Source organism: Megascapheus bottae, chromosome 1 (genome assembly GCF_031878675.1).
Source record: "Megascapheus bottae isolate mThoBot1 chromosome 1, mThoBot2.hap1, whole genome shotgun sequence".
Classification (NCBI taxonomy): domain Eukaryota; kingdom Metazoa; phylum Chordata; class Mammalia; order Rodentia; family Geomyidae; genus Megascapheus; species Megascapheus bottae.
The window spans coordinates 23,617,687-23,641,102 of record NC_143509.1 but is presented as its reverse complement, the minus strand read 5'-3'; the positions used below and the strand labels follow the sequence as shown (position 1 = coordinate 23,641,102).

General features: G+C 38.7%; 1 protein-coding gene across 1 annotated transcript in view; it reads right to left on the bottom strand.

Annotated features, from left to right (window-relative positions):
• Sec62 (SEC62 preprotein translocation factor) overlaps positions 1-23,305 on the bottom strand; it is a 28,114-nt gene extending 4,809 nt beyond the window's left edge. Inside the window, exons 1-7 of the mRNA XM_090338649.1 lie at positions 23,201-23,305; positions 15,549-15,657; positions 13,834-13,939; positions 7,878-8,082; positions 7,234-7,326; positions 4,484-4,544; positions 1,200-1,319 (exon numbers count right to left, since the gene is read on the bottom strand). Coding sequence (XP_090194775.1) covers positions 1,200-1,319; positions 4,484-4,544; positions 7,234-7,326; positions 7,878-8,082; positions 13,834-13,939; positions 15,549-15,657; positions 23,201-23,236 — 730 coding nt within the window. The 5' untranslated portion in view covers positions 23,237-23,305. The remainder of the gene's footprint in view (positions 1-1,199; positions 1,320-4,483; positions 4,545-7,233; positions 7,327-7,877; positions 8,083-13,833; positions 13,940-15,548; positions 15,658-23,200) is intronic.
• Between the last annotated feature and the right edge of the window lie 111 nt (positions 23,306-23,416).

The window sequence follows — 23,416 nt, the reverse complement described above, 5'->3', positions numbered from 1 at the left end:
TCCCCCAGTTAACGCCTAAGGATGGAGGATTACAGACTCCAATTATCAAGCCCAGTTCCCTGAATGATTTTTAAACTTTTAAGTATGTAATATACCTAGAATTTAATTCACTTGAGTGAAAATTATTGATTTTCCCCATGGTATATTGTTTAGAGCCATGCAGAGAATTATTTAAATAACTAATATGGTTGCATTTGCTTTAATCTAAATATAAAAAGGGCTTATTTAAGGTATTATATCTAATAAATGATTCTTTTTATTTGTTAGGGTATGAGGTACTGAGAAATCAAACTCAGGGCCTCAGACTTGACAGATAAGCACTATACCACTATGCCAATCCCCACCTCTGCTCTAGCTAATTGTTTTTTGTTTTTGTTTTGCCAGTCCTGGGGCTTGAACTCAGGGCCTGAGCACTATCCTTGGGCTTTCTGAAGGCAAGGGCTCTACCACTTGAGCCACAGCACCATTTCCAGCTTTTTTCTATGTATGTGGTACCAAGGAATCAAACCAGGGTCTTCATGCATGCTAGGCAAGGACTCTCTACCACTACGCCAAACTTCCAGCCCTGTTGCAGCTAATTTTAAAATACATTTGTTTCCTGATTAATATACAATAGTGGCTGGATGTCGATGGTCACATGCTGGAATATTAGTTACTTATTAGGCTGAGATCTGGTGGATTATAGGCTCAAAGCTAGGTCTAGTAGAAAAGTCAGTTGACTTTTGAAAAAAATAGAAAAAAAAACAACAAAAAATAGGTCTGAAAATGTGGGTCAAAATAACAAGCAAGAGGAGCAAGTCTAGCTTTGTGTTTGGATTCTATACAAGGGGTCGGGAACATAATATACATTTCAAAGTAACTAAAGATAAATTTCTAATGCCTCATCATAAAAAATGATAGGTAAGCAAAGTGTTATATATGTTTACACTTGAAGTTCCACATTGTGTACATATATGAAAACATATTGAATTCTATAAAGTATACTATTACAATTTGTAAACCAAGTATAATAAAAATTTTGAAGTCATATAGCAAATCCTTTTTCAGAATAAACTCACAAAGGAGGATCATACATTTCATTTTTTTTATTTACCCACATTAATTTTGCTACTAAGCTTTCCTGAAGCTGCAGATTATTGTCCAGCTGCTCAATACTTACCTTCCTGAAGTTAGTATTACTAGTAATAAATATTACTTACCAACAGCAAGGAGAAGAATGCTGGCTACAAAACAGCCTGCACCCACACTGAGGTAATAAACACCTACTCTCATTTCTGCTGGCCAAAGAGGGAAGAGGGTGGCTGCTATTACTGCAATCACTGAAAGAAAAACAGGTTACAGAGATAACTTTTAGAATAAAAAGTTAATAGCTTGCTGGCAGTAACACTGAATACATTTTTTTCCCCCAGTCTTGGGGCTTGAACTCAGGACCTGGGTACTGCCTTTGATCTTTCTCAAGGCTAACACTCTCCACTTGAGCGATGGCAACACTTCCATCTTTTTCTGTGTATGTTGTACTGAGGAATCGAACCCAGGACTTCATGCATGATAGGCAAGCATTCTACCACTAGGTCACGCTCCTGGCCCTTGAATACAGTACATTTTTAGGGGGAAAAACTGTGAAACAATACTGCCACTTGGGTAAGTAAATAATAAATAACCATTAAAGTAATTTTCTATTACTTAACCTAACATTTTGTACTGTTCTTAAACTAGGTTAAGATTTTTAATCTAAATTACATTTAATAAGAAAAAAATGGTCTATAAATTCAAAAGCACCCCTTCCTTAACAACTCGTAACATGTTCAATCTATGTATGTATTATTTTTAAACACTAGTCTGTCTACTAAGTTGCAAAGTTTAAACAACACCCTTCCCTGGGAAACGCGACTCTAGACCCCACCCTAGAGATTGATTGTGGGCAGACCCTTTACACTCAGACTAAAAAGAGCTCACCAGGTTTGCTCTGGCAACTAGGGAAACTGGAAGTGGGATCACATGAAAGAACTGTTAAACAACTAGAAACTTGATTATTAGGTCTTTAGAAATAAGAGGATTCATATGTCAGCTTCATCACACATACACTAAGTAATCATGGGCAAGTTACTTAACCCTTTGAGGCTGTTACCTAAGTGCCTATTCCTATATCATAAATGTTGGTAGGAGAGAGGAAATAGTGCATGTCAAGTATTTGGTGAAATAGCCAGTATATTGTAAGTAATCAACTATTAGTCAACTATTTGAATTTAACAGTTTCAACTCTTCCTGAGTTATTTGGAATGGAACCGTATCACACTGACCAAAAGTAATACCTACTTTTTTCTATTTGGTAAACTGGGTCCCCCCCATCCACCCATACCTGTTTAAAAATTAAAGAAAAAAAACCCCACAAAAGTAGGCAAAATGGTGCATACCTCTAATTCCAGCTCTTGGGGGATGGAGGGAAAAAGGTAACTTAAGACCTTGTCTCAAAATTAAAATACTCCTGAGCACGGTTGGTATCCCCAACTATTTGGGGATTACAGACTGAAGGGACTGTAATAGGGTAGCCCAGCTAAAAAGTTAGTGAAACCCACATAGCAACAAATAAGATTATTAGAGTGGTACATGTCTATAATCCCAACCATAAGGAGGCACGATAGGAAGAGTACTGAGGAGTCTGAAGCCAGCCTAAAGCAAAAAAGGGCTGGGACATTGCTCAAGTGGCAGAGAGCCTAATTAGCAAGCTTGAAAGTGGAGTTCAAACTCTAATATGCCCAAAAAGGAAAAAAAAAATCAATGAACAAAAGAGCCTGGGAAAGCCAAGCACAGGTGGGTCATGCCTATAATCCTAACTATGCAGGAGGCTGAGATCTGAGGACTGCTTTTGAAGCAGAAAAGTCCATGAGAATTCTATCTTCAATTAACCACCAAAAAGCTGGAAGTAGAGTTGTGGCTCAAGTGGTAGAGCCCTAGCCTTGAGCAAAAAAAGCCAAGGGACAGTGCCTAGGCCCTGAGTTCAAGCACCAGTACTGGCACAAAAAACAAACTAAAAAAAAGCTCAGTGAGGTGTAGATTCAAGGGGTAGCACTATTGCTTAACATATGGAAGGCCTTAATCTTCAGTACTGCAAATTAAAACAAAACAAAACAAAATTAACCCCAAAAGCTATTAAGCTTTCATCTAATCCATTTTTTTTTTTTTTGGTGGGTCATGGTGCTTGAACTCTGGGCCTGGGCGCTGTCTCTGAGCAATTCAGCTCAAGGCTACTGTCCTACCCTAGGGCCTGGGCATTGTCCCTGAGCTCTTCAGCTGTCCTACCCTGGAGCCACAACACCACTTCCAGTTTTCTAGTAGAGATAAGAGTCTCATGGACTTTAGTGCCTCGCTGGCTTTGAACCAAAATCTAAGATCTCAGCCTCCTGAGTAGCTAGGATTACAGGCATTAGCCACTGTGCCTGGGGAGCTTTCATCTAATTCTTGTTCCATTCTCCAGAAGTAAATACTATTAAATTTCTATTCCCAGGGACTTCCTATCTATGATTAAAACTAGGCTAAATACAATTTCTTCTCTAAACAAACATATAATCTTTACTTCTGCAATTACTTTTGTTCTTTAACATAGCCTAGGTTATCTATCAGTACATTCCAATTCTTTAAAAGATGCATAGTATTCTATTATATTGTAATTTGTTTCCCCTTTCTATTAAAAAATCTGAATTATTTTAATCTATTAGAGATACAAATAACCTAATTGTGCAGATATCATATGTACATTTGTACAACTGAGCAAATCCTGGACTGAGAATGTAGCTCACTGGTACAGCACTTGTCTAGTATGCACATGGTTCTGTTTCTGAACCCCAGCACCACAAAACAAAAACAACAAAAGACATAATAGAATAAAACTGCTTTTAGTGGAATGAGTGTTGCAAAAGCTCCAGAATTTTAACATTGAAGGGTATTTGCTAGATTACCCTCTTAAATACAATCTGAGAAATTCAAATGAGAGATTACATGTAAATATGCATACTTTGCACTATACATGCAAAATGGGGTAAATATGGGAAAAATTCCTAGAAATAGAAATGCTGGGGAAGCGCATTTAATATTTCAAAAATATTGCTAAACTGCCTGCTTTAAAAGCCAAATAATGTATGTACCCATCAACTGCTAGAATGTTTTTTCCCTAAGGCCATCTCTGCCAAATTTTCTAATTCTCTTATCCTTATTGCTATTATAAGCGTGATTAAGTATCATCCATCATGAGTGATGATTTTATTTTTTTGTCAGTAGGCTACTGTTGCCACTTTTCTACCAGGTTAAACTCAGATCTTTGTATTTATATTTTTCTTAATTTATCATTTATCTTCTGGGTTTATTTAAAGCATACTCTAAGCAGTAACTTTTTTATGTTAAATGTATAAATATTTCTCCTTTGTGGTGCTGTATTGTTTCCTAAAATTTAGATTTGATTTTGAAACTACTTAAATATGCTACTTACCAAGAATTAAGCCCATGACAAATGTTTTAATGTGAACTGGGTCATAGATCCACACATAAACCTAGAAGAATCAAGAATCTCAGTGTTTAAGGTATAATGGTGCTTTAGAAAGTAAAGTTGAATTCTCTAATATAGGTTCTCTCAAGCAGCCACCAAACCCTTAACATACTTTCCAAATAAGGTAAACAAATTCCAAAGACATTCTTTCAGTACTAGTGGTTCCTTTGACATCCATTCAGTTAGGAAATTACTATTAAGAAAACTAAAAATTCTATAATGTACGTAAATAAATATGTATATACTTACATGCATTCAACAGTTTGTTAATATGTATAAGCCAATGCACATTCAACCTAATTCCATCATTATTTTTTGCCCCTAAAGTAATGAATCAATTTGGCCTAAGAACACAGTCAAGACAGATTACAGCCAGGCTCTGCTGCAGAACGAGAAGCTCTAAACTACTGACAAAACACCACAAGGAGCCATTACTAGACTATCACAGAAGACTAGTTTCACTGTCCACTCCTCCATGGAGGGTTTGTAACTTGTAAGCAGGAAGCAATGTTGCAAAGCTTGATTTTCTTTTAGCATGCTATTCTTTTACAGTTTTATTACTTCACAGTTTTTACTACATCACAACAGAATTTGACATCATGCAGTTACATTTGTTTACTGGCATACATAAAACTTATTATGTTTTTAGTTTTTATTTCCTAGTTCTATTTTAACTGAAACAGTATTGACTGTTAAAACACATTTATAAAAAGGTTTTTTTTTGGGGGGTGGGGGTGGGGGTGCTGAGTGTTTTGCCTAGTGGTAGAGTGTTTGCCTAGCATGCACAAAGACCCAGATTCAAGTCCTTGGTACTATATAGAAAAAGCTAGAATTGGTGCTATGGTTCAAGTGGTAGGGTTCTAGCCTTGACAAAAAAAAAAAAAAAACCAAGGACAGTGCTCAAGCCCAGGACTGGCAAAAAAAAAAAAAAAAAGCTATGGTGCTGAGGCTCAAGTGGTAGAACTCTAACTTTGAGAAAAAGAACCCAGAAGACACTGAAGACAGTGATACTCTTATCTCCAATTAATGACTAGAAAAACAGAAGTGGGGCTGTGGCTCAAGGGTAGGGTGGTAGCCTTGAGCTGAAGAGCTCAAGGACAGCGCCCAGGCCCAGAGTTCAAGCCCCGCCACCACCAAAAAAAAAAAAAAAAAAAAAAGCATGCGTAGAACAAGAACAAGCCTATACCATATATATTTTTTTCTTTCTAAAAAACAAAACCAAAAAGCTTACTCAGAATTTCCAACATAAGAGCCCTAGGAGCCTTTAGTACTTTAAAGATGATAGTTCAGCTATACCAAGCAAGGGTATGTCTTTGAGATTCATAGTAGGTCAATAGCCAGCACATGGCTAATGTTTTTGTGTTCAATGACTATATCAAAAGCAGCCTTCCTGGAAAACTACCATACAGATTCACATATTTCCCTACCACTATACTCATTATAAAAGATACAAAACAAAACTAAAAAACCTAACTCTTCTATAAATCACCCTAACAATACAATAAAATAAAATTTTAAACAAAACAAAACAAAAACCCAACAAGCTAGTCCAGACAAGAAAGTCTGTGAGACTCTTATCTCCAATTAGCCACCAGAAAACTGGAAGTGGTGCTGTGGCTCAATGTGGTAGAGCCTTGAGCTGAAGAGCTCAGGGGCAGTGCCCAGGCCCAAAGTTCAAGCCCCATGACTGACAAAAAAGACAAAAACAAAAACAAACAACAACAAAAAAAAAACTGCCATCTTGAGCTAATCATCAAACAATGTTGAAAACTTCAGGTTCCACAAGAGAACAAGAGGTATGCTTGATTATACATTGTGTAACAGGCATACATCAGTAGGCATCCCCTAAATCTCTCTTCTCCTTCCCTTCTTTTTTCTTTTCCCACTCCCTACTCTTCTTCTTCCTCTCCTTCTTCCTCTCTTTGTTCAGGGCTTGAACTTAGGGCCTTCTACTCCTACTCTGCTCTTTTATTTACCTGATGCTCTATCACTTGAGCCATACCTTTACTTCCAGATTTTTTCTGGCTAAGTGAAGATAAGACTCTTGAGAATCTGTCTGCCTGGGCTGGCCTTGAACTATGATCCTCAGATTTCCACCTCTGGAATAGTTAGAATTATAGATATATGCTATCAGCATTTGGCTTCTTTCATTATTTAACATGAAATTGCATTTTAGTTGGGCAAATAACCATCCTAGTGTTTAAAAAAATGCAATTATAAAATCTTACTTCAAATAATTGTGACAGAATAGACTATATTCTAAACAATGGATTCCAAACAGAAATGAAATCACCAGCTTTCTGGATAGTGTCCATAAGACAGTGTCCTAAAAAGAAGGCTTTCCTGTTATAAGGTCAGTTTGAATCACCCCAAAGGAGAACAGGAAGGAAGGGTTGGGTCTACCTTGGAGTTGCCATGTTGTAGTGCATACCTCTTGATTACACTGATGAGAAAGAAAAAGCATCTATTTTGCTATAAGTCACTGCTATTTCAGGTTTCCCAATACTATGCATAGTCAAATCTTATTTTACAACTTATATATCTAAATTCAGAAAGTTGATTTTTAAGAATAATACTGTATATAAAAGGACATAAATTATCTAAACTATTTTTTTTCTGAAATGGCATCAAGCATATTTCTAAAATTTCACATGAAAAACTGGATTTCTAATCATAATCTAATATAATCTTACCTCATTTCCATCCAGAAAAACTTGGTCATCATGAGGTTCCAGTTTGAATTTTTTCTTAGTTTCCTTCTTTTTGGGAGTTCCTGGAGTTTCCTCCTATTAAAACACAAAGAGGGAAAAAAAAACACACACACACACACACACACACACAAGAAAAAGCAATATGAATTTATCTACACTAAAAATATTTCCAGTTATAACACCAATGAACATTCCCAAACATTTTATAACCTGATATGGTTAAACTTGATTAAAAATTTGTCTATGCTCATATACTAGTTGAGATCACTTGTATAACTTTTCCTTCTCACTCAAGGCTGGCATTTTACCACTCAAGTCATACCTTTTACTTCCAGCTTTTTGTTGGTTCCCTGGAAAAACAGTCTTTGAGAACTGTTTGCCTGGGCTGGCTTCAAAAACAATTCTCAGATCTATCCTCCTGAGTAGGTAGCTAAGATTACAGGCACAATCCACTGGCACTCTGCCCCTTTACTTCCTTTTTTTTTGAGGGGGGTAGTGGTGGTGGAGGTTGTGGGGATGCTGTTATTGGGGTTAGGATCTCAAGGTTGTCAGGAAGGCATTCTATCACTTGAGCCATGCTACCAGCACTTTACTGATTTCTATTTTTCAATTTTGCTTGAACTCACCTTTTTGGATTCTTCCTTTTCACCATCTTTTTTTTTCTCCTTTTCCTTTTTTGTCTTTTCTTCTTTTATATTTTCTTTCTTGCTTTTTTTATCTTCTTCTTTTCCACTTTCAGCTTTTCCTTTATCTTTTTCTTTCTTTATGTCTTTTTCGTACTTCATTTTCATTACTTTTAGTGCTCGATGGAAAAACTGCTTCTTTAAAAGCCTTGAGGAAAAAGAGGGGAAAAACCTTATACTACCTATTAATTGCATAGAAATAGAATAGAAAATAAAAATATCGGGCCGGAGTTTGGCCTAGTGGTAGAGTGCTTGCCTAGCATGCACAAAGAACTGGGTTTGATTCCTTGGTACCAAACACATAGGAAAAAAAGCCAGAAGTGGTGCTGAAGCTCAAGTGGTAGAGCTCTAGCCTTGAGAAAGTCCAAGGACAGTGCTCAGGCCCTGAGCTCAAGCCAAGGACTGACAAAAAAAATAAGTAAATCAAGAGCCAAATAAAATGAGGGAAGAAAAACATAAATTGGCAAGTCAAAAGAATTATTACAACTAGTAAGCTCATGGAAAGTCAATTCCACTTAGTCAAAAGTTTACAACTACTTAGATTATAGAAAGTTGTCAAGGGACCTAGTGGTAAAGTGCTTGTATAGTATGTATGAAGCCATGGGTTCAATTTCTCAGTACCACATACACAAAAAAGGTGATGCTGAATTTTCAACTTTAACTATTTTAGGCATAAAGGAAATGAAAGGTTTAATGTTATCTATATAAAGCATCTCTCAATTCATTAAGAGTACAGCTGTTATATAGGTAATTTAAATGTCAAAGGAAAACAGTCTAAGAAACATTAATAGACTAAGTATTTCCTTGATTAATCCTACACGTCTTTTCAGCTATTTTTTTCAACACATACTTCATGATTGATTCTGCCTGCATGTATGTGAACTATAAGAGTAATTAAATATACTAAGATAGGATGTCTGTACACTAATAAAGGATTCTCACAAGACCAATCTAAAATATGTGCAATTTGGCAAACACTATATATTCCTAGTTTCATTAATTTCACTCAATATATTATTCTTTTTTTTCTTAGATTTTTTTTTTGGTTGTGGGGCTTAAACTCTGGCCTTAGGCACTGTCTCTGAGCTCTTTAGCTCAAGGATAGTGCTCTACCACTTGGAACCACAGTGCCACTTCTGGTTTTCTGGTAGTTAATTAGAGATAAGAGTCCTAAGGACTTTCATGTGTAAGCTGGCTTTGAATCATGATCCTCAGGTCTCAGCTTCCTGAGTAGCTAGGATTATAGGTGTCAGCTACTAGTGCCTCGCTCAAGTTAGTTTTTGTACTCACTCCTGGACTTTCACAAAGGCATACCCTTCCTTTCACCTGTAGTGTTCTTCCTCTAAATAAGCATGTTCGTTTGTTTTGTTTTAAACATGGTTCATTTCCTTGTTTCCTTCAGAGCTTTACTCAAGTGTAGAAAAACCTGTTTAAGACCATGGGCCCACTCCATCCTCTATTGCTCTCTCACAGTAAGTAACTCCTTACTAATTTATGTTTGCATCTTCCTAGACTGTAAACTCCTTAAGAGTAAAGTCCTCAGGCAGGGAATGTGGCTTAGTGGTAGAGTGCTTACCTAGCCCTGTGTTCAATTCTCAGTACCACATAAGCAGAAAAAGGGAAAAATTTTAAAAGTATAAACAGATGACTGCCCAATAAGCAAGAGAAGAATGAACATTTATTCCCAGGAGGAGGACCGCACATACTAGGATAGGGAAGTATTAAGTAGTTTATGTGAAAATGTCAGAGATTTTTGAATTGGCTATTTGTCCTATATCACATATTTTAAGCCAAACAAGCAGAAGCTCTGATTTTTGTTTAGTTGGTCCTGGGGCTTGGACTCTGGGCCTGGGCACTGCCCCTGAACTCTTCAGCTCAAGGCTATACCCCTACCCCTTGTAGGCTCTGATTTTAAAACAAAGGCTAGTGTTAATCTCACTTTTCCATTTTTTTATTTATGTAGTACCAAAGAATTGAACCAGGCTTTTGTGCATGCTAGGCAAGCACTCTACCATTAGGCCAAACTCCTAACTCCTGTGAAGACATTTTTTACTTTCACCATTAGTTACAAATGTTCCCAGATAGATTAGAATATGTGTCATGAAGCAGAGAACAATTCACAGTAATCATTGTATCTTGGGGATTAGTAATATAGTAGGTATTTGACAAATAAATGATTTAAAAATAGCATGTAACAAGTCTTTAAATTGCTTTTGGCTTTCCCTCCTAACTTTTGTTTTAATATTTAACAAAGATTTATTTAACCAAATGTTTTTTTTTTTGTTTTTTGTTTTTTTGCAATTTAACCAAATGTTTTAACATGTGTTGGAAAATTTCACCTATGGAGTAAATGGTAAATTTAAGGGTTCACATTCTGCTAACTGCTATGGAGCTATAATAAAGCATAAATGATTTTACAATTGTTTTCAGATTTGGCTTTCCAGAGATTTAAAAAAATGAACATATATGCAAAATTCCAAAATAGTTACTGGCTAACCTACATGATACTACCTTGATAAGCCAGGAAAACCTTAGATACAAAAGTTAATAAGAGGATCCGAGGACTACATGGTTGAAAAAGAACATTAAACATGATTTGTAATAATGACAGGCAGTTAGGACAGAGAATGGCGATTCACTTAGGCAAGGTGGCAAATTAAGATTGCAGAAAGATGAAAAAAGAGAATAAGCCAGTTACTGGTGGCTCACTTCTGTAAACCTAACTACTCAGGAGGCTGAGATCTGAAGATGGTGGTTTGAAGCCAGCCCAGGGAGAAAAGTCCTTCCTCATGAGACTCTTATTGTCCAATGAGCCATTCAAAAACTGGAAGTGGAGCTATGGTTCCAGGGGTAGAGCACTAACTAGCCTTGAACACAAAGAAGCTCAAGGACAGTGTCCAGGCTCTGAGTTTAAACCACACAACTGAAAGAAAATAAAAAATAAAAGAGAGAATAAGTGCAGAGTCTGAAGGATATTATTGTACAATGCACAATCTTATGGTGGCTAAGCTTAAGATCTATGTGAGATTTTCATGCAACGATCCTACATTTTTTCTCGTGTTTTGCTGTCATTTCTACTTAGTTGCTTTAAAAATAATAGCTGGAGAAGTTCCTTTTGCAGTTTTCTTTATGACTGGCAGAAGCTTACGGGGACTGGTGACCATGATGCAACTGGTTATATGTGAAGTTGCTGAGAACTTAGTGCTACACTTCTTTCTTTTACTTTGGTGCAGAAAAGAGACAAACAAGCTGATGTGTATGGGAATAACATATGCAATGAAAAGTGTAACTCTAGGACATTCTTTGTACCCAGTCTTTTCAGCTATTCATAATAAGGCACCAACGCTCCTAAAAGACCAGAAGATATAGACTAGTAATAGCTGCTCTCCTCTGAGATTTGTGCTCAAAGAATTAATACCCCAATAATACTAGCTGGTGAATCAATTTTATTTTTACTCCATCAAATGCATCTTCATCTTGTTAAAGGAGCTACAGTGGTCACCAGTATGTAATGATGCAACTGGAACTGTAGAAGTTATTAGCTGTCTGATCTTAGACAAGACTCTTACTTGTTATAAGCCCTTTTCATTTTAGTGCTGGGAATGTGGTTTAGCAGTAGAGTGCTTGCCTAGCATGCATGAAGCCCTGGGCTCCATTCCTCAATACCATGTAAATAGAAAAAGCTGGAAGTGGCATTATGGCTCAAGTGGTAGAATGCTAGCCTTGTGCCAAAGAAGCTCAAGGACAGAGTCTAGGCCTGGAGCTCAAGCCGCAGGACTGGCAAGAAAAAGCATATGAAAAAGATACTTTGAGGCAGACAGAGAAGTTTGTGTTTTGTAGTTAATTCTAATGAGACAAAATGCTGTAAATAGAAAATAAATATCAGCTGCCCACTATCAGTTCGCCGCCCTAACAGCAATGAAATTGTTTGTGAAATATCCATTAGTAATGTCTAATATCTGGGCAACTAAGAGTTTTAAAGAACATTTCATAATTATTTAACTTGACAGCTTAAGAACTCAGGTTGTGAAGATGTTTTTAATTAGAATTCTGGGATAGCTAGAAATTTAGATACTATTAAACACAACATTAGAAAATGTTATGCCTTTCTACCAAACACATATAATCATCTAAAATCTCAAATTCTGTTTAAATTTAAAGCACAGTTTTTATATCTCTCTGAGGCATGATTTCATTTTGAAGTTGCTAGCAGCTTAGAATAAGTGAGTATGAGTCCACGTGGAGTGTTCCAGAACCACGGGACAATGGAGTCACAGTGTTCTGAATTAATCCTGACAATCTCCCCACCAAAGCCATGTCAAATAAACTTGCACTCATTGAAACAAAAAATAATAAAATCTTAAATTCTCAGATTATAAATGTCAGTGTTATGAAAACATTTTAGTTAACATTGACTAACAAATATGCTTAGCCAGTATTAAGTAAATTGAGGGAAAAAAATGGAAAGAAAAAAAATCTTATTTCTTTCTAAAAGAAATACCTTTTATATTTTAGGTACATCATTCACCACCAAGATTCTGTGTGTAGGGGGGTTAGAGGGGTTTCTCAAGAAAAAAGTATCTATTATGAAAAACATGTAAGTTACCAAGTTGATTATACCTCATCTTGAAATTCTCAAAAAACAGATGAGGTGTCAGGCTACCTTGACTTTATAAGGAACATTACAGTAGTAACTGCTAAAAACAGAAAAAGAAAACTGGTTTATGGTTCAATGCATAAACATTTAATAACAGGAAAGCCAGCAAGACTGATGGAAAAAGACTCCCGACCATCTGCTCTACTGTATACACCACCACTACATGCTTTGACTGCTGATTCTACGGTTCGGTAGCTCTAGGAAGTACACAAAAGTAACATAACACAAATAAAAATTATGTGATTAAATTCTACATAACCAACAGACAAGATGTAATAATGGTAATCGCTGGGAAGTGGATGAAACTACTACAAATCATGTTGAGATAAGACAAGACCAAAAGAACAAAGGCACATGGTCTCCTTAATATGTGGATATTAGATCCAAATAGTATGAGTGATGACTCAATATTTGGGTACTCAAGGTCATCGACATGATTTTAGAAATATAACTACATAGACATAAAAATATACTCTATAGACATAATGTTATGTTATACAGATCAATATGTATCTATGACATACAAAATCTCAGCTTTAATTCTAATTTTGTTCTTAAATTTATGTGCCAGTGATTGCATATAGAGATCTCATTTTGAATACTTGTTAAAAAATTATACTTATCTTTATTAAAAAATTATGTGATTGGGCTGCGAGTTTGGTCTAGTGGTAGAGTGCTTGCCTAGCATGCACAAAGACCCGGGTTCGATTCCTCGGTACCACATATATAGCAAAAAGCTGGAAGTGGTGCTAAGGTTCAAGTGGTAGAGTGCTAGCCTTGAGAAAGTCCAAGGACAGTACTCAAGCCCTGAGCCCAAGCCCAGGACTGGCAAAAAATTAAAAAAAAAAAAAAACTATGTGATTAAAAAGTAATAGTCTAGGGGCTGGGAGTTTGGCCTAGTGCTAGAGTGCTTGTCTAGCATGCATGAAGACCCTGGTTTGATTCCTTGGTATCACAAACATACAAAAAGCCGGAATGGTGTTGTGGGTCAAGTGGTAGAGTTCTAGCTCTGAGATAGCCCAAAGACAGTGCTCAGGCCTTGATGTCAAAACCGAGGACTGCCCCCCCCCCACAAAGGAATAGTCTAATAACACATTTTCATAAATACTGATTAAACCCAAGTTACATGTGAAAGCTATGTTTTGATCTCTACAGTAATATTACATTTAGTGATGAAAATAGGTAGAGCTTCAGAACCACGGAGAAAATTTTGTTATGTTTTCCTTCACTAAGAAATACTACCTGTTGCAATAGTCAACCACAGATTCCCTGGTTGTAAATAATGCTTCCTCTCCTTTCTTGGCCTTTGCCCACTTTGAATCCAAAAGGCAGTCCACGGCTTTGGAAGCTAAAGAAAAAACAACACATAGCATTTAAGTCTATTTAAACAACGTAGTATTTCATAAAGTAAATTTCAACTTTATGATAACAAAACAAAACCAAGCTCAACAGAAAAAAAATTAAGTTTAATGATCATAAAAGTTCCTTAAAACTTTAATTTGAGAAACAAATTGGTAAGCATCTTTTCAAAGTAATGCTGGAATGAAACGGCATTTAGAAATACTAATTAAAGCAAAATAAATGAATGGGGTAATGTTCTCAACAAAAATACAACCTGGGAACTGGTGGCTAATCCCTATCACCCAGCAACTCAGGAGGCTGAGATCAGGATTGCAGTTCAAAGCCAGTTCGGTTTAAAAAAAAAAAGCAAATTACTTTGTATCCATTACTCATCAACTAATCAAAGCAAAAACCTTTCTTTTCCCTTCACAGTAATAATAAAAATTCTAATTAAATTTTACTGTAATCCACTGGGGATTAATTCTAAAAACCATCTACTACTGTCACTAAGCATTAGATATATCAGAATTGAAGAGTATGGCATAACTACTTATTTTAAACTTAGAATATTAAAATCATTAACACTAAGAATTTCTTCTTCTTCCTCCTCCTCTTCTTCTTCCTCCTCCTCTTCTTCTTCTTCCTCCTCCTCCTCCTCCTCCTCCTCCTCCTCTTCTTCTGCTGCTGCTGCTGCTGCTGCTGTTGCTGCTGCTGTTGCTGTTGCTGCTGCTGCTGCTGCTGCTGCTGCTGCTGCTGCCAGTCATGGGGCTTGAACTCTGGGCCTGGGCACCATCCTTGAGTTCTTTAGCTCAAGGCTAGCCCTCTACCACTGGAGCCACAGGGCCACTTCCGGTTATCTGGAGGTAAGAGTTCTCATGGACTTTCATGCCCAAGCTGTCTTTGAACCTCAATCCTCAGATCTCAGCCTCCTGAGTAGCTAGACTTATAGGAGTGAGCCACAGGAGCCAGGCCCAAAGAATTTCTTCTTTATGTCAGCTCAATTTTAAGTGGTGACAGGAAAGCACAACCACTATTTAAAAGCTATGGGCAATATCATTTATGACACTAGTCTATCTTGATCTCTTGTGGATAATGTGAAGAATCAAAGCTTAGTACCAAGTATACATAGTATCAGAGCAAAAGATATTTAAAATACTGAAAGTAAGTCCTAAGTAAAAATTTTCCAACTAATGTAGTTAGAAAGTACTTTATCCTTTTATTTTTTTTAAAGAATTTTTTTTTTTTTTTTTTTTTTTTTTTTTTTTGCCAGTCCTGGGCTGGAGCTCAGGGCCTGAGCACTGTGTTTGGACTTTCTCAAGGCTAGAGCTCTACCACTTGAGCCTCAGCACCACTTCTGGCTTTTTTCTATGTATGTGGTACCGAGGAATCGAACCCGGGTCTTCGTGCATGCTAGGCAAGCATTTTAACCACTAGGCCAAACTCCTGGCCCCTTTATCCTTTTAATATAGACATTTTCAATCAAAAAAAGGAAAGACTAGAATATGCTCATTGTCATAAGCACACTTTTTTAGCACTTTTACAATTTCCATATATCCCAAATTATGGAAACTTTATAGGATGTTCACAGTAAAATGATTGTACTGATGTCATCCTACCAATAAAATAATCAACTCGATGACCCATCATATTGGTAGATTTTGTCGGACAGTTGAATCGAAGATACTTGGCCACAGCCTTCTCTTCTTTAGATGGTTCACCAACTTCCTGCAATGTAAAAGAATATTTTGTGAGATCATCTACTGAGAAATTCACGTATTAAAGAACTATTTACAGATACAGTCTTTAATCTTTTCAAGTAAAGTTTAGGCCCTGCTTCAAGGCTTCTCTGGAACACACCTGATAATGTACACAAAAGACAAAATGGACATGTTTAAAGCTACATACTTGGGCCGGGAGTTTGGCCTAGTGGCTAAAGTGCTTTCCTAGCATGCATGAAGACCCGGGTTCAATTCCTCGGTACCACATACATAGAAAAAAGCCGGAAGTGGTGCTGAGGCTCAAGTGGTAGAGCTCTAGCCCAAGAAAGTCCAAGGACAGTGCTCAGGCCCTGAGCTCAAGCCCAGGACTGGAAAAAAAAAAAAAAAGCTACATACTTTGGGGCCAGGAGTTTGGCCTAGTAGCCAAAAATGAAAACAAAAACAACTAATTTTCAAATACTAATAGCTGTTGATTCTTGGCCTCAACTATGTCATTTGAATTTTTTGACAGTGAAATTATTTTGTACAAGTTCATTTTTTTCTTTCTTTTTCTTTTCTTTTTTTTTTTTTGCCGGTCCTGGGGCTTGAATTCAGAGCCCAGGCACTGTCCTCAAGCTTTTCTCAAGGTTTCACTTTACCATCTGAGCCACAGCACCACTTCCCGCTTTTTCTGCGTATGTGGTACTGAGGAATCAAATCTAAGATTTTGTGCATGCTAGGCAAGCACTCTACCATTAGGCCAGTCTCCTAGCCCTCATTTTCACTCTTGTATGGATGGCTTCTTCTTCTTTTTTTTTTTTTAAAGTAGTTATAAAGCAGTTAAAGGATACAACGTTGCCATGTAAGTCCCAAAATGTCAAAGAAACAGGTGTCAAAATGTCAAAGAAACAGGTACATTAATAAATGCTATGACAATGAAAAGAATGTCCCTTGTTCAATGTGTAATAGACTTTGAGAATTCTCTAACTACAGACAACTGTCTCAGGGTGATAGCTATAACATCTGGTGAGCTGCTAAGTACTGGTTGGTATTCCTTCCTTTCCCTCTCCTTTGTGTTTCCAGATATCACTTTCCTAGTAAGGATGAGGCAAAAACCAGAACTGCAGAAACGGTGATATTACTGTCATTTCAAGAACCGATTAATGGAAGTACTCAGACTGTAGTTTTAGAAAGGCTGCTCGAATCTGTGCTTGTTTTCTTTCTTCTGTGTCTGTTCTTGTCTTTTCTTTTTTCTTTTGTGCATCCTAGGGCCTAAACTCAGGACCTGGGCACTGTCCTCCAGCTTTTCTCAAGGCTAGAGCTCTACCACTTGAGCTACAGCACCACTTGCGGTTTTTTTGTATGCATGTGATACCCTGGTCTTTGTGCATGCTAGGCAAGCACTCTACCACTAGGCTAAACTCCAGGTCCCTGTTATTAGGTTTCTTATTAATTACTTTGTTACTATCATTAATGATAGTAAATATTAAACATTTAAGCTACTCAATCTAAAGACTATTGCAAAATTTGGTATTTATGAAAAGAGCTTTATTCTCATTTATGAAAATGTGGCCCAAAGAAAAACAAAAATTACAATCTCAACATCTAACACTTCAAATTCACTAACATCTACAAAATTCCTAATGAATGGCTCAGGGGCTTACTTAAAAAAGAGCTGAAATATAATATATATTGGTATTATTTATCAAATGGAAGTATTTGTGTAATAAATTGACTTCTAGGAGCTTCATCTATTAATATTCTATATATTTATGCAAGGTAACAAGAGTTGGGCTGGGAATTGGCCTAGTGGTAGAGTACTTGCCTAGCATGCACGAAGACCTAGGTTCAATTCCTTAGTACCATATACATAGAAAATGCCAGAAATGGTGCTGTAGCTCAAGTGGTAGAGTTCTAGCCTTGGGAAAGCCCAAGGACAGTACAGGCCCTGAGTTCAAGCCCAGAAACTGACAAAAAAAAAAGTAACAGGAGTTGAAACTAATACTACAAATAGTTTCAAAAACTTTTTTTTTGGGGGGGGGAGGTGGGGTACCAGCCCTGGGACTTAAACTGTCTGGGCCCTGTCCTTTAGCTTTTTCCCTCAACGCTAGTGCTCTACTACTTGAGCCACAGCTCCATCTCTTTTTGGTGGTTAATTGAAGATAAAGAGTCTCATGAGCTTTCTTGACTAGGCTGGCTTTAAACCACAATCCAAAGACCTCAGCCTCAGAGTAGCTAGGTTTACAGGTGGGAGGCACTGGCTCCAAGCTGCAGGGACCTATTTTATAATCATACTCATACATGTTTAATTTTTCCATTTGATATTTCCATCGCTAATTTTTAATATTTAATTAGCCAATAACGTGTGACTAGAATTGACCCAATTAAAAACTATGTGTGAGGAAGATCTGAGTAAGTACAAACCTTTTAATCACCTACAAACTTCCTTAGTGTTTATCCTATCATGTTTGGATGCTGTAACACAGAACATTTGTGAGGACTGCTAAGTATCCTTGGTAACAAAACTATCAAGAGAGGCCATCACTCTTTTCCGAAAGTAGAAAGAAACATTTTAGATGAACACAGAGTAGGAATGAGGCTATCAATGGGAATGGAATAGATGGAAAACAACAGGGGCTGAATTCTAAAAGTAAATTAAAAACAATTATTATCATTCTTTGTATGTGTTTATGTGGTACTAAGGAATCGAGCCCAGGGCTTCGTGTATGCAAGACAAGCATTATACCACGAAACCACATTCCTTGCCAAGATGAGGGTTTTTTGTTTGTTTTGTTTTCCAGTTGTGGGGCTTGAACTCAGGGCCCAAGCACTGTCCTGGGACTTTCCTCAAGGCTAGAGCTCTACCATTTGAGCCACAGCACCACTTCCAGCCCTTTTTCTATGTATGTGGTACCGAGGAATCCAGCCCGGGTCTTTGTGCATGCTAGGCAAGCACTCTATCACTAGGTCAAACCCCCAGCCTAAGATGAGTAAGTTTTAAGTAAACTGAATAATGAGCCTAAACACTGTAGCTACAAATAGGGCACAATGATCCATACTGAAAATAATATAATTTGTGTCATCTATCAGAGTTCTAGAAATAGAAATGAAGACTGTGGCAGAAAAGTACCCTGAGAGCCTAACACACAGGAGATGTCAAATGAATGTCCTTCCTGCCACAATTTCCCTACCACCTAGGGAATGTTCCTTCCTTCTTTGTTCCCTTTTAATGTGAACCGATTATTTCCCCAACTTTTCCAGGCGTCTTTGATTTGTTTTGAGAATACTAGCAGCAACTAACATAAGATGAACTAGCTCATCAACTCTCATGAGTGGAAAGAACTTTTTGGCCTAATGAACATAACTGCTTGGAATGAGGACACTAAGGTGGACTGCCTTTCTTTGTTTTCAAATACCTATCTGCTGAATGATGCAAATCATAATCCAAATTATTTAAACTGAAACTTTGGTTAAAACACTCATGAAATTGCTGAAACAAATACCATTTTACTTGAAAACATTGACACTTACAAAATGAAAGAGGTTACTATTTCTATTTAGCCATTTTTTGAGGAAAAATTACATCCAGAGTAAATCACTGATCTGATCTTACATGGATCTGATCTTACATGATTTCTCATAAACTATAATAAAAATAAGTTTAGGGATCAGGAGTTTGGCCTAGTGGTAGAGTGCTTGCCTAGCATGCACAAAGACCTGGGTTGGATTCCTCGGTACCACATACATAGAAAAAAGCTGGAAGTGGTGCTGAGACTCAAGTGGTAGAGCTCTAGCCTTAAGAAAGTCCAAGGACAGTGCTCGGGCCCTGAGCTCAAACCCAGGACTGGCTAAAAATTAAAAAAAAAAAAGTAATAATAAGCTTAGTTGAGTTGAACAAGAAAGAAAAGGTCTCAGGCTCCGCCCCTCACCCCCCCCCCCCAGTCCTAGGCCTTGAACTCAGAGCCTGAGCACTCTCCTTGGGTTTTCTCAAGGCTAGAGCTCTACCACTTGGGCAACAGTACCATTGCCAGCTTTTTTCTATGTATGTGGTACCGAGGAATCCAACCCGGGTCTTTGTGCATACTAGGTAAGCACTCTACCACTAGGCCAAACTCCAGGCCCAAGTCTCAGTTTTTGTTCTTTTTGGTTTTTTTTTTTTGGCCAGTCCCGGCTTAAGCTCAGGGCCAGAGGACTGTCCTTGGATTTTTCTCAAGGCTAGAACTCTACCACTTGAGCCTCAGCACCACTTCTGGCTTTTTCTAAGTATGTAGTACCAAGGAATAGAACCCGGGTCTTCGTGCATGCTAGGCAAGCACTCTACCACTAGGCTAAACTCCAGGCCCCAAGTCTCAGTTTTTTAAGTCGCAAATTTATAGACAAAATACAAAATAGCAGTATGAAACACCTGTGAAATGTGAACAAGTTCTACAGAAGTAAAAGTGAAGGGATCAGCAGATAAATCAATTGCTCAAAACTCTGTACCTTGATTACAACACTTTGCTGTAATACCTCTAAATCATTCCTACCATATTCTCTCTGTAGTGACAAGCTTTTATACAAGGACAAAGCCCTCATTAAGCCTGTCAGGGTTATGGAGAGGGAGGGATTTTTCTGTCTCAGGGCAGCTTTTCTGTGTCCTTTCTCTTGTCTCAGACCTGCCCTAAATTTCTCTTTTTCCCCCTTTCCTGAAATTAACCGCATTAACCCATGGTATTTCAGGACTTTACTGCCAGGAAGGCAACTAGATACAAAAAAACTTATTAAAAGATCTAAGGTATAATCATTTAAATATCATCAAACTCAACTGGATATTGTAAACATAGCAGAATTCTAGATGGGATGACTCTCTGAAGCAGGGGCAAGTTATCTTGTCTTTAAATCTCAAAGATTAGGGTGGGAAATTTGGCCTAGTGGTAGTGCTTGCCTAGCATGAGTGAAGACCCAGGTTCAATTCCTTGGTACCCCATAAAAAAAGCTGAAAGTGGTGCTCTGGCTCCAGTGGTAGAGCCCTAGCCTTGAGGAAAGCCCAAGTACAGTGCTCAGGCAGAGTGCAAGCCCCAAGACTGGGAAAAAAAATTACAATGATTAATATAAAGAATTCAGGATTAAAGTATTTCAGAATAGGCAAAGGAGCATAAATTACTGGTAGAGTGCTTGCCTAGCATGCACGAGGCCCTAGGTCCAATTCCTCTGTACCACATACACAGGAAAAGCTGGAAGTGGTGCTGTAGCTCAAGTGGCAGTGTTAATATTGAGCAAAAAGTGTCCAAGGACAGTGCCCAGGATGAGTTCAAGCTCCAAGATTGCCCCCCCACAAAAGAAGTATTTAGAATAAACTTTTTATCAGTAGTGACCCAGACATTCAATTTGACTAGAAGTATAAAAAAAATAAAAAGGTTGGAAGTTCAAAGATAGCTTGTCTTCACCAGTGACCCTAGGTCAAGTTACATAACTTCCCTGGACCTCCATTTATCTGTAAAATGAGGCTGCTGGTGAGATTAGTAAACTCTAGACCCACAACTCGATCTACTTTCACATCACACTAAATTTACAAAAAAGGATTCATTCTACTGGATCCTTTTCAATTTGTTAATTTTACCATACACAGGATTTTCAATCAATGCTTCCAGAAAAACAACACTTTAAGTTACAAAGTTACCTTTTTCCTTAAAAACACCTACAACTCTAGTTCTTAAATAACTAAAATTATTTACAAATGTTTCATTACTCTCATTTGGCCAGTAATTTGATTTCAAGAAAAAAATTGCATGACAATTTAGAAGTTCTCTTGCTTTTTCCTTGTATGGGGGGGGGGGGAGAGTGCTACTTTTTTCAACCTGAACTTGTTTGTATCCAACACCCCTTCCCTCCAAATGTACAAAGAGTAACCCAAGGTCCCTGATTCTATTAAAAATCCTTTCTAAACATGAAGCATCAAGTAACAAAGGACAGGAAATTCAGTTGATATTGTAGAGCCTTTTGCCTTTAAGTCCTAAGATAGAAATCTTTTCTGCAACAAAGTCTGAACTTTGTCATGCATGTGATCTTTTTATTTCAAGTGTTGCCAGTCAGTTTCTGAATCTCTACAAGAAAGGAAAAGTGAAGAATTCCCTAGAGCACTGTATTTTTATTAATTTATTAGAATGCATAAAAGTCGGACTCCATCATCTCCCGCATTCTAGAGAATCATTTAGAAAACTTGGGAAATAAGAAAATCATTTATTTGTTAGTATGGCACGCTGATTTCTTACAATCGTATTCTCAAATAAATAACAGAAGGTACTCAGCTACACATCATGTAATTCACAACCCAATCATTTATTTACTGAGAGAGCTGTTAATTAATCAGTACTTAATAATAATAATAAAAAAAACCTAGTAAGCCAAACTAAATTCTTTATCTTGGGAGAGAAGCTATTAATTGATGAAGCTAGGGTACGAACAGGCATATTCTGGTTTAAGTTTTTGCTCTTGACCACCATCGCTAAAAATACTATACTAGCCTCTTTCTTTACCATTCTGTTCCGTAAACACTTGAAATATAAGCAGCTATTCTAAAAGCGAAATATACCACCCGTTTTTTTTTTTAGCATTATTAAAGAGCAGTTGAAACTAATGTTTTAAAAAGCCTAAAACTGTAATGTCCCGGGTAAAGCTAAGCAGTGAAGTATGAATTGGACAAACTTCAACATAAACTCTCATAGTCTCCCTACCTCAAGCTAAGTCTTGAAATGATTAGGAACTGTTTGAAACTTGTACTAATCTTAACCCCCGGTTTTAAGACTTGTCTAAACTTGGTCGTCCTCCCCCCCCCCCCCCAATCCCTGTGGCAAAATAAATAAATAAATAAAGCCCCCATGAACAATAGAGAGAAAACTGCCGGGCAGAAACGCACAAGTGACATTCACGTGGGGGTGAGGGAGGGATGTTATGTAGGCTATGCGGGTGACAAACTGGCGTGAGGAAAAGAAGGGTTCGGGGCCGCCACCAGCTCGCTCCCCGCAGCACCGGCGGGGCTGGGTTTGTTTACACCGCGACACCGGGGAGAAAGGCGGCAAGCTTCAAATGGACGATTAAAGTTATAAATATGGAGGCGGGAGCAAGGCCGGCGCGGGTAAACATCTGGCTGCGGAGCCCGCGGCCGGTCCCACTCCACCCCCCGACGGCGGCGAACCCAGTCCGGATCCTCGGACCCGGACTCGGGGCACAAAGACCCGGCGGCTTGGGGCCGGTCCTCCGCCTGCTTCCACCCCGGCGACCGTGGCCTCCGCTGCGGGCCGGCTACGGCGACAGGGCGGGCGGGGGAGCGGAGGTCCCGGGCGGGGCCTCCCCGCGCCGGCCACGCCGTCCCGTCCCCGGTCCCGGCGCCCCCCGCCGCCGCCCTCCGCCGGCCCCCGCCGCCACCGCCGCACCCCCTCGGCCCTCAGGCCGCCTCGGCGGCGCCGCCCGCGGCCCCGCGGCGGGAGCCCACCCCGTCCCCGCGCTGGCCGCTCGGCGGGCTCCTCCCGCTTCCTCGACTTTCCAGCACGCCGAAGCCCCTTATCCCCTCCCCCCGGGGTTGACTTCGCTACCTGGATCCGCTTCTTGTGTCGCCTGCGTTCCGCCATGTTGGCCGCTCCGCCCGATTCCTTCTGACGTGGAGTGGAAGGGGGGGGGGAAGAGCCCCGCGATGGAAATCTCGCGAGAACGCGGCGCGCGGCCCGTTATGTAACCAGCCCGCGGGGCGGGGGGCGGGGAGCGGGAGGCCGAGGGGCTCGAGGGGCTGCGCGGCGCGCTCTCGTCACCCC